At 40.8% G+C, this 12,259-nt stretch overlaps 1 protein-coding gene across 4 annotated transcripts in view; it reads left to right on the top strand.

Moving 5' to 3' along the window:
• Positions 1-12,259, top strand: part of LOC144696698 (peroxisome proliferator-activated receptor alpha-like) — a 585,390-nt gene that overhangs the window by 509,910 nt on the left and 63,221 nt on the right. For all 4 annotated transcript variants that reach the window (XR_013580228.1, XM_078568315.1, XM_078568316.1 and 1 more), the window contains 2 exons: positions 7,884-8,044; positions 11,317-11,455. Coding sequence is in view for 3 of the 4 variants with exons in the window: in XM_078568315.1 (XP_078424441.1) it covers positions 7,884-8,044; positions 11,317-11,455 (300 nt within the window). In the remaining variant the exon portion in view is untranslated. The remainder of the gene's footprint in view (positions 1-7,883; positions 8,045-11,316; positions 11,456-12,259) is intronic.

Genomic DNA, 12,259 nt, shown 5'->3' on the forward strand with positions numbered 1-12,259 from the left:
GGATTGTAAACCTTTGGAATTCTCTACCCCAGAGGGTAGTGGATGCTCCATTGTTGAATACATTTAAAATTTTTGACCTTTTTTATTCATTAATGGGATGTAGGTGTTGCTGGCTAGGCTAGCATTTATTGCCCATCCCTAATTGCCCTTGAGAAGGTAATGATGAGCTGCTGCCTTGAACCGCTGCAGTCCATGTGGTGTAGGTACACCCACAGTAATATTAGGGAAGGAATTCCAGGATTTTGACCTAGCCACAGTGAAAGAATGGTGATATGGTTTGAAGTCAAACTGGTGTGTGGCTTGGAGGGGAATTTGCAGGTGATGGTGTTCCCATGCATCTTATGACCCTGTCTTTATAGGTGGTAGAGGTTGCAGGTTTAGAAGGTGCTGTCAAAAGAATTAAGGAGTAGTGGGAGCCAGGCTGGAAAATGGAGTTGAAGCCTAAAATCAGCCACGATTATATTGAATGGTGGAGCAGGCTCAATTGGTCTTATGGCCTATTCATGTTCCTGTTTCTTGTATTCTTGAGGGAGTTAATTTCTTCTAAAGTAGCTAATTGAATTTGAATACAGAAAATAACAGTTATGACTGATCAGATCTCATTTTGTTGTTGAAAGCAGTATAAAAGTGATAGAATCTAAGGACAGCATTTTTCATGGGGCATTCTGACCTGGATACCAGAGTGGTACTTGTTCATGCAATGCAGCAAAGCACCTTTAATATGTATTTTTGGAAATGGAATTCAATATGTATTCTTCATTCTGTGCTATTTATTGGGAAACCCATTCTCTGCTGTGATTTAAAAGTAAAGATTCTTCAAAAGGCAAAAATAAAAAACTTTGGATCATTCAGCCTCACTTTGATGGAATTAGTTTAAACAAGGTCATCTGGCTAGTAGCCATAACTATCAACCATTAATTTTTGACATCCCCCTGGTGCATCACCTGAGCATTCTGCTGCATTAAGTTCAGAATGCTCATGAAAAATGTGCTACCTGCTCATCACCATGATTGTGATGTGTAGCCTAGCTCTAACTATGCCGGTCACTGGCTGCACAGTCAGCAGGGTCCTCTGGTGCATGAGTGACCAGCACATACTACTTCAAAGACAACAAAGGCCTAGAAGGAGATGCAGTAGTTTTTTTTAGGTTCATCTCAAGTAGCTCCGTAAATCAGCACTCTGCTCTACGGGCTGTTCCCAGGGACACACGCAGAGACCAGTATCAACTGCTGGAGGATCACCAACTTGGTGAAAGACTGTCTTTGGTCTGCCTGAGACTTGCTGGTCTTCCAGTGCAAAGCGATGTCCACGGCTGAGTGTTGCAGACTGGCACATTCCAAGGTTCCAGGGCTGTGCTGAGACACCCAATAAAGCTTGGGGCTGCTGCCACAAAGGCACATTAGGGAAAGGCCACCATCTCACACTTTTCTGTCATAGTGCACCGAGGGGCTAGTAACTTATAGAACCCCTTGGGCAGTATGCTTGTCGTTGAATGTATATAGTGCACCTTCTCAATGGAGAAAAGTTAAATATCATTACACTTTCCGTAATGTTCAATTTGAAATGTTCTGGAATGGACTTTTAGGTATTTTATGATAAAAGTATATTTTTTGGCAAAAAATACTTCTCAAAGGCAGCTGAAATCTCTTAAAGGGCAGGTACATTTTGGCTGCAGCAACTGGTGGAACTGTATGGAAAAAGTGTTTCAGAAGGAATAAGACGGAATAATGGAGTATCAGGCCATGGAGCAGGTTCAAGTTCTCTGATGCCTTAGTCCAGAAGGCAAAAAGGAGAGGAGAGGTCATCTTTCTTCAAGCAGCCAAGAGGCCCTTCAGGCACACACTGCAAAGAGAAATGGGAGCATTTAGCCATGGAGGTCAGTTCAACAGCCTGCCATTAGGACCTGGCTGCAATGCTGCAAAAAGTTTAAAGACCTCATATGGGCAGTCAAGGTCAGTGAATGCATCTTCAAACTCTGTATCTGACCCACTACACCAGCACACACACACACTGCTCAGTGTACCACATCCCCATCACATCAGCAATCAGGACTCGTGTCCAGCATTCAGATGCCCATCCTCCCACACTTGCCATTGCTGAAAGGATCACACCCACATGTTGCAGCTTCGACATATTTCCAGCTATTAAAGTATGAAAGGGATATGACCCACATGGATTGCAACACACACATAACCTTCCCTCTCTCTTGCAGGGCAAGGCTGCATACCAACAGGAGTAAGCAGCAGAAACTGTGGGGTGGCGGTGGTGGGGGAGGCATGCCTGCATCTCCTGAGACCCTTGGAGATGGTGCTAAAAATTATTGGGCTGGCAGTGACTGAGGCCGTTACAACTGGCATCACCAAGGACACCCAGGATAACAGAGTGTTCCTGCTGCATGTTCCTTCTCTTATCCCATTTTGCCCTCATCCTGCTATCTGGCACAAAGTGCAAGTCGCACGTGGTGTGACCATTAACCTCATGTTTGGTACATGCCAGCTCATAGGAGGGTGAGGTTGCAGATGAGGTCTGCTGCAGAGGACTCAGAAAAGGATTTTGGGGTGACATACAGGAGAAAGCTGATGAGTGTGCAGACAGAGACACTGTCAAAGAGTGTCAAGCCCATACTTTCCTGTATATAAACTTAATGCCAACTCCATGATAACACTTGTGGATCCAGTTGTGTTGTCTCAGCTTCCATTGCAGCACTACAGCGCAAGAAGAAGCTGCCCAAAGTTTCAGGTCATTGAGGTCATGAGATCCATGCAAGCCTTGCTTGGTGCTATGCAGGCTCAGACTGCTGACAACCTTACTGGAAGTAAGGGAAGGGCCAAGAAATCTCAACCTTATATGAATCTTTGAAACAGTACTCAGACCAAGTGGTTAATCTTCTATTTTCTGTTAAGTATCTGACTTGAGTTTTTTGGGAGTGTAAAGCAAATGGGTGTAGAAGGAAATTTGAGTATTAAAGTTGGGTTTAGAGTATAAGTAATTGTGTTTGATGTACTTTTGATATATTTAACATAACTGACTATTTAAGATTGAGTGTAGTTACTAGTATTCATATGTTCTTTGATTTTGGTGTAGCAAAATTCTTTTGTTTTAAACAGTGAATCTTGTGGCTTCATTCTTTTCATAAATAACTGGGTTTTTGGATTTCCAAAAGATTTCTGTCAAGATCATAACACACCATAAAATTTAATCCAGCTTCAAACTCTTAATTATTGTTAGTTCATAGTACCCTATCCTCCTTTTCCATTTAAAAAAAAGTTATTGGCTTGCTTTAGTACCCATAGACTCCTTATTCTGAAACTAAGCCCCCTATTCCTAGACTCCACCGCAAGGGGAAATATCTTTTCAGCATCTACCCTGTGACACCCCCTCTGAATTGTATATGTTTCAGTGAGGTCCTTCTAAACTCCAATATAGGCCCAACCTTTCCTCATAGGACAACGCCTTCATCACAGGAATCAACCTAATGAATCTTCTCTGAACTGCCTCCAATGCAAGTACACCTATCCTTTAAGAAGACCAAAATTGTACGCAATACCCTAGTTGCAATCCCTACTTTTATACTACGTTGCCTTTACAATAAAGGCAAACATTCCATTTACCTTCCTAACTTTTTGCTGTATCGCCATGCTAATCTTTCATATTTCATATACAAGAATAGCCAAATCCCTCTGCCACAGCAACCTGTAGTCTCCCTATATTTAAATAATACTTTGCTTTTCTATTATACCTATCAAAGTGGATAACCTCACATTTTCCCACATTATACTCCATCTGCCAAAGTTTTGCCCGCTCACTGAACCTATCTATTCCTCTTTGTGCACTTTTTGCATCCTCCTGACAACTTGCTTTCCCACCTACCTTTGTATCATCAAATTTAGCCACAATATGCTCGGCTCCTTCAACCATGTCACGTAAGTAGTTAAGGCCTCAAGCACTGATCCCTGTGGCACTCCACCAATTAGTTTGCCAACCCGAAAATGACTTTTACCCTGACTCCCCATTTTCTGTTAGTTATCCAATCCTCTATTCGTCCAACACCATGAGCTGTTATCTTGTACAGAAACTTTTATGTGCTTCTTCATTGAGTGCCTTTTGGAAATCTGAATTCATTACATCTACTGATTTCCCCTTTAGCCACCCTGGTCATTGCATCCTCAAACAACTCTAATAAATTTGTCAAACATGATTTCCCTTTCATAAAATGATGTTAATTCTGCTTGCTTCTAATATTTTCTAAATGTCCTGCTTCTAGTCACTTAATAATGGATTCTAAAATTTTCCCAATGGTAGATGTTAGGCAACCCATAGGTTCCTGGCGTCTGTCTTCCTCCTTTTTTTGAATAGGGGTGTTAGATTTGTGTTTTTCCATTCTGCTGAAACCTTTCCAGAATTTAGGGAATTTTGGGAGATTACAACCAATGGATTTACTATCTCTGCAGCTGCTTTTAAGACCCCAGGATGCAGGCTAGCAGCTTCAGGGGACTTGTCAGCATTTAGTCCCATACGTTTGCCTAGTACTTTTTCTCTAGTGATTGTTTTTTAAGTTCTTTTTTGCCCCCTATTTTCAATGGAATTTTTTTAGTATCTACTACCATGAAGACGGGCAGAAAATATTTGTTCAGAGTCTCTGCCATTTCCTTGGTTCCCATTATTAATTCCGCAGTCTCATTCTCTAAATGGCCAATGTTTATTTTAGCTACTCTTTTTTTATATATACTTGTAGAAGGTCCTACTGTCTGTTTTTATATTTCTTTCCAGTTATATCTCAAATTATTTTCTCCTATTATTATTTAGTCATCCTTTACTAGTTTCTAACATTTTCCCAATCTTCTAGCCTACCAGTAATCTTCACAGCATTGTATGCCTTTTCTTTCAATTTGGTACTGCCTGTTAGCCACGGGTGGTGCATCCTTCTGGTAGAGCCTTTCTTCCTCAATAGAATATATCTTTGTTGAAAGTTACGAAATACCTCCTTAAATGTCCCTACCACTTCTCTACCATCTTACCTTTTAACTGATTATCCCAGTCCACTTCAGCCAATTCTGCCTTCATACCCTCATTATTGTCACAAGTTTCAGACTCTCATTTCTCGTGCTCAGAATTTCAGATTCAATCTATCGTGTTATGATCACTCTCTTGCCTGCAGGATCCTTTACTATGAGATCATTAATTATCCCTTCCCTGCATGTCTTACTCTTATTGAGGTTAGTGATAGTTTTCAACTATAGCTTTCACATTGTCTGTTGGAATTTTTATCAGAATGTTTAAGTCACCAAATCTGCAGGATCTTATATACTTCATTGCGCACACGAAGGGCTGAATTTAATGCCGGTGGTGGCAGCCCTGACAGCAGACAGACAGCCAGGTAAAACCCTGTCTTGGCCACTTCAAGGAGCCCTCACTCACTTCTGTCCTCATCAGGCAATTAATGCCTGCCACTGAGGGTCCTGGCCCTTGAATTCTGGAGATCCCACCTCCAAATATTGCCTGGCAGTTGTAGGATGAGGCTCACCATGACTGGTCAGGGGAAGGTGGCGAGTGTTGTACTGAGGGCAGGATGTTTGAGGGCACCCCTTACCGACAGCAGCACCCTCTGGACATCCTGTGGTCCAATCAGGAGGGACATACCCCGAACCTGCAGGAAGGCCGCTAGCTTTTACTGAGTCGTCTTTACACGTGGTGGAATGGGAGCCGCTTAACTGGCTACTTAAGGACCTCAATTGGCCTCTGGGTGGGTAGGCCATCCTTGGCTTGAGTTAATTGATCAGGCAAGAAGGCAATGGGCACACCACACCTTGACCTTCACTTTCCCTCCCAGTTGTATGCCCGCCTCTGCTCCACCCCCTTGCCTCGCTAACCACTCCCATGAGTCAGTTTCAATTCCGCCCAAGATCTGAAATGCCATTTTAAGAGGCTCATTGGCACTGATCTAATTGCTTTCAAGATCCACCAACCCACCCACAAACATGGGGATAGGTGAGAGTAGACACCAGTAGAACATAAAAGAATGATATCCAAATAGTCTGTTTGTGTGCTGTATATCTGATAGAATTCTATGTAAGAACAAAATTTATGATAAAAGTTAGGCTAATTCATATGTAGTATATGTTAGACCTTTTTTAGGAGGGTACTTTGGCATTTTGCTGACTGCTCCTGGTTTAAGTTTGAATGATGTGTTAAGTGCTATATTGCATCATTAATATCCCACAGTCCCACAAAAAAGATGAAAATAAGTTTGAGCAATGGTTTTTGATGATTAAGGGAGTAATGTTGGCCAAGATACTGAAACAACCTCTCTTTGAATCATACCATGAGATCTTTAATGTCCATCTGAGCAAGGCGATGGAAACTCTTGTTGGTATCTTTGACAAAGCAGCAGTCCTTCATTACTACATTGGAAGATTATTCTTAATATTATGTGTCATAAACCTGGTATGCAATTAAAACCTAAACCAGAGTATTGGCAACTGAGTTGAGCCAACACTTAAACTGATCAGAGAAACCTTTTGATTTGCAGCATTTTTCAAACTCAGAATGATTGTCAGATAAGTGTGACATCTATGCAAAATAAGCTAGCAAGTAGCAAACAAAGTTCATCTTGTCATAGACAAATCATCTTGGAATCATTGCCTAGATGGGTGAAAAAAACAACCATTTCACTCATTTTGTTTGCAGTAAGTCAAGACTCTACATAGGGCATACAGAAATATGCCAATTTTTTGTTAGGTAGCTTCCAAAGAGGTCAAACATTTCCACAGAAAAGGACTTCTTGATATAGCTCTTCAATGTGATGCATTCATTATCAATATGCTGCATTCTATCATTGCATTTGGAAGCTAGCCAAGAACAAGGATTATAGAATTTATACTTTGTGACACTAATCTTTGATAACTAATATCAGGCGGCTCTGTTTGTGTCCTAGTCTTTTTGACATCAAGAGCAAAGAATCTATTTTGATTTTCTTTGACTGGATTCTACAATGGCAATTCATCTGGCCAGGAAAGACGCTTAATCATGCAGAAATATATACGACATGTCTTTAAATTCTGTCTCTAGTTTCCTGTGAATATATTCTGATTTTGATAATACGAGGTTATTTAGCTAAAGATGCTGGTCTTCCAGTGAACTGGTGACTTCAGGTCTTTCAAAAATTTCAGCTCTGATGAACTTCCCTGCTACAATAAATATGTTTGTATCACCTTCATTCAAATCACTTGCATTGGCAGTTATAGGGTGTTCTTGCCTTTGCTTGTTGAGTCACTATAAATTAATTTGTGATAACATTCCTTTGCTGCCAGTAGATGTCAGCAATGGCTCAGTGGTGGCACACGCACCTGAGTCAGAAGGTGTGGGCTCACATTCCTCTACAGTGTAAATACTTCAGCCCAGTACTGAGGAAATGCTGCACTGTTGAAATTGGTACATTTTAAATAAGATATTAAACTGAAGCCCTGTATGTCCCCTCGAGTGGATGTTAAAGATTCCATAGTACTATTGGCGAAGGAGTAAGGGTGTTCTCACTGGTGTCCTGGTCAATATTTATCGATCAACCAATCTCACTTAAAACATATTATCCAGTAATTTTTTTTCATTACTATTTGTGGGACCTTGCTGTGCAGAAATGATTGCCACATTTCCTACATTACAACACTGTCTACATTTCAAAAGTGCTGAAGTAGGGGTGTCCTGAGATCATGAAAGGTGCTATATGCAAGATCAATTTTCTGCTTCTTGATTTGTGTCCCTGATTCAAGGACTATTAAAAGCAACACAGATGTAAAAATATCTAACGTATCTCAATTTTACTTGAACTACTAGACTAATGTCAAAAGATTTTCAATATTATTTTCTTCTTCCCCATCTACCTTCAGATATTCTTACACCGGCCTCTAGCCCATCATCAGCAATCTTTCCAATTACACCATTAGCCCAAGATGAAGCTTCCACCTCTGGCCTCAGCATAGAGTGTCGAGTGTGTGGGGACAAGGCTTCTGGCTTTCATTATGGAGTACATGCCTGTGAGGGCTGTAAGGTATGTGCAATATCGCTGTAAGTCTTTTTATTGAAAGTGTGAGTTTTGTTGCTTTTCTTTGTCAGCGTAGTGTTTAATGTTTTATCAGTGGCTCCTATATTGAAGGATAAAGGAGACTTGTATTCAATTATGTCTGCTCACTAAACTTACAGCATCAGAAGAGATTAATCCTCTTATTGCTCAACATTTTGACACTTTTGATACTTGATTTCAGATGCTTAGGGCATTAGGCACTTGGCTAAATGCAGTCTTGAAGCTCTTATGATGTCAACCCATGTCCTTAATCATCTATTTTGGATATTCAAAATACCAAGTGAAGTGGAGTCTCCTCCCTGGCATACAACCTACCCTCCCCACTCCCACCACTGCCCCTTTTCTCAGATGCTGAATTTGAATCTGAGTTTGATAAATTGGATCATCCACTAATTGTTTTAGACAACGTTATCCTTTCCAATTTAAATTCCTCAAGGGAGGTATGCAGCCAGGAGTCTACAGTACAACTATCATCTTCCAAATAGCTGGATTTCTTTGCCTGAATGGTTGATTCAGAAAATTATCCTGGTAAGACAGCTGGTGGAGACCATTACTCCACTCATCACTGGAACCCATAAAGCTATATTTGCAGATTTGTTGGCAGTACATCGCCACCTGCTGCAACAATGTAGATTGAGCAATTTTAACTCTTTCCTGGTGAAAGATCTGGATTCATTTATATTGAGATTTGAATGTTTCAGAAAAAAAATGGAAAATTATTTTAAGACGTTGACATGCTGATCTGCAGAATTTCAGATGGGTTTTCAAAGTGGTGGTTTGGAATTTTAAATTCAATCCTTTGGGCCTTTTCTCAGGCTCTATTGGGAGTATCTAATTGTACAAAAAAGTATACAAAAATCTGGAACAATTAGCTCTCTTATCCTCTCTTAAAGCATGAACATTGTATTCCTTAAGCTCATATGCCATCCTTTTTTAAGAACTAATGTTCTATTGAACGGAAGGGAGAGGCCATTTTCCTCATCTACCTCATTGTTCTATCAAAACCTATGATGTCCCATCAGAGGATTTAACCAACCCTTAAATGATTCCAGAATTCTTGCTTCCACTGCCTACCTTGAAGACCGTGCCAGGTATTAATTAGTCTGAGTGCAGTAGTGCTTGACATCAGTCCTGATCCTACCATTGTCAGTTTGTACCTATGTCACTTTGTCTTGAAATGGCATGTTTGATTAACTTCTTTATTTCATTTATCTTGTATGCTGCTTTAAGGTCCATTCTTGTGCTTTATTTCAATGGTGAAGGGCCCCAGTTCTGCTAACTTTCCCTAGGGTTATGGGACTGACTAATGGGGAAGCAATCTCATTTCCTTCTGGATTGCTTTCAGGTCTTTGAGTCTCCTTTGTACTCTGGTGACCAGAATGGAACTCTGTTGTGGTCTGACCTCAGGCCTATAAAACTCCAGGAGCATGCCTTAGCTAAATTACTGATTTGATAATATAGCTCAGCATTTGTTTTCACTTTGTTAATTAGTACGATGCAATGACTGAACATGAGCAGTGAGGAGTCTACTATCAGTTCCAAATCTCTCTCAACTTCTCCCAATATTACTTCTGCATCATGTCCCCAATTCTGAACTAAAATATGTAAGATGTTGCATCAGCCCGTTTGAATTTCATTTGCCATAGTTCTATATGGTTTTGCACATTGCTGAGACCTGTCAGGGTATAAACTTGGGCTATTTGCCCTGTACTTAACAAGTTATTTACCTGATTTATCCCCTCATTCCCCCCCACCCAATTCTGCTCACCACACATACAGCCTGGCACACCCCCACCCCCAATGGCACCCCTGGGTCACCTTTGACATCGGCAAGACTGTGGAGCCAGGGTTGTGGAGGGGAGGGATGGGAGTGTGAGTAGAGCTGGGACTGGAATGTGGATGAGCAGAGATGGGGAGGAAGAGGGATAAGCAGAGCCACGGGTGGAGAACAGTTTACTAGACTTAAAAGTTGAATGAAGGAACCCTTATAGACACTAGTAGGTATTAATCGCAATAAGAGGTTATGGTGGAAGAATTAATTCAGGCTGGTCTTTTGGTTCAAGCTGGTTTATTTTCAAGACAACTCCTCAATGCTACTGACTTCCAAGTAGCTTCCACACAGTGTTCCAGCAGTATCTTTTTATTCTATTTAGATGGGATAATCAATGCCCTTCACCTGTTTAACTAGCAATTGCATGGCAAACACCTTGTCAAAGATAATGTGGTTATTTATACATTGACAGTAGGCACTCAAACACAACGCCTGCCATAACACTTGAGCTGGACCTCAAGGGGCATGCCTTCCTCTAATGACCTCAAAGGGGGCGAGAGTTCAGTCTACCTGTGCTTTGCCACTTGCCTTCCCAAGTTCCTTTGATGATTGCTCTGTGCTGCAGCTGGCAGAGGAAGTCCATGCTAGTCCAGTGTAAAAAGATAATGGATCTCTGTCAAACCCTGTTAGCAGCATATGCCTCTACTTCACTGTTGTCCAGAAGACCTGGACCAATGGAATTTCCTGTTTAGTTCTTTGCACCTTGCTGCTGCCTTCCTTCCTTTCAAATATTCTCAAATCTTTTATCTTCAACTGTACTTTTGCCTTGCTGCTGCTTTAACTTTGTTTTTCCTTGTGCTTGACAAGTTTTTTTTTTCCTCCTTCACTTAAACTACTGTGAGATACCTTTCTGCTTGTAGGGAATACAAATGCTTTTGTTGCCTCAATCTTTGAAGGAACCTAATATTGGTCATAATTTGGGAAGTGCATGGTGTAAATAGCACTGCTGTATACAAGAAGCACACAAACACTTTGAAAGAGGAAAACGATATTTCAATCAAATAATGCAAATTATTTTATTATGTTGTCCAGAATTGTTGATCTTGGTAACAGTAGACTCCTTATTACAATGTACTTGGATTAATTTCCTAGACCAATTAATTTTGTACAGATTAAGACTCTGCTTAAGGACAGAAATTTGAACTTTACCTCAGGGCTATAGAAGTCATCTGTTTATAGTTCTTTTCACTTACTGTTTTGTGAAAGTGGATTCCTAATATCCATATCAATGGAAATGACATCATGTATGGATTGAAAATATCAGACCAGACTGTCGAGTTAGTATTTTCTATCATTTGCGAGAATCAAAAATACTGGAATTGAAAAGATTATATTATTTAAACCAATATCTTGTATTCTATTAGAATCAGGTTGCTTTATAATTGCTGCTATGATTTTTATTTTACAGGGCTTTTTTCGGAGAACAATACGATTGAAACTGGACTATGACCACTGTGAACGCAATTGTAAGATTCAGAAAAAAAACCGCAACAAGTGCCAGTGCTGTCGTTTTCAGAAGTGCCTTTCTGTGGGAATGTCACATAATGGTATGTGAAGGCTGTACTCTAGAATTCTAAGCAAAAGCTTAAACACTCAAGTTTGATCCTGATTAGGAGGTGCATAACTTGTTCACAGGGAGTGGATTGATGTACCTATTTTTCCCGTAAGTATATCCAAGTTATGTCTTATTGTACACAGTTCATCTTGGTTTAGCTGTATTGGTTAGATTTTGGTCCTGTGTTCTTATATGCTCAATACATATAGGGCTGAATAATACAGTCACGTGCCATTGGCAGGTTCCATACTCGGAAGTCAGCAGCATTTTGACACCTGGGCCCACCATCTGAGTGCGTCCGATAATACATTCGTTGCCACCAACTAATGGTAAGGACGGGTTACAGACTGTCATCCAGCCAAAGAGTACTGGAGGGCAGGATGTCCGTTCTCTGAAGCTGCAGGCCATGACCTGGAACAAGGTCACAACCAGCACTTTAAAGGGCCCTCGGCAGGGGACAGTGTCAGGTGATCCATCAGATGATCAATCGGGTGGATTTACTATACATAGAGAAGATTTGTGCATTTTCCAGTCTGGCCAGGTAAGTGAATTTAAATTTTAGCTAATCTCTGCAAACCATGTTGATCTTCATAGGTGGTAGAAATTTTAAAAATCAGCAAGTCTCCCTTTTGGCATTGAGGAGTTGTACATTTATTACATATTTCCATGCACAGTTGTCTGTGCCATCGGACCGAATGGAGAGGCATTATACAAGAGGCCACACTTGGTACCCTTCTCCGTGCAGTATATGATCAACATGACCAGCTTATGCCAAGTGCTGGCAAGAGGAGGAAGC

This window comes from Cetorhinus maximus, chromosome 22, assembly GCF_964194155.1.
Source record: "Cetorhinus maximus chromosome 22, sCetMax3.hap1.1, whole genome shotgun sequence".
Lineage (NCBI taxonomy): Eukaryota > Metazoa > Chordata > Chondrichthyes > Lamniformes > Cetorhinidae > Cetorhinus > Cetorhinus maximus.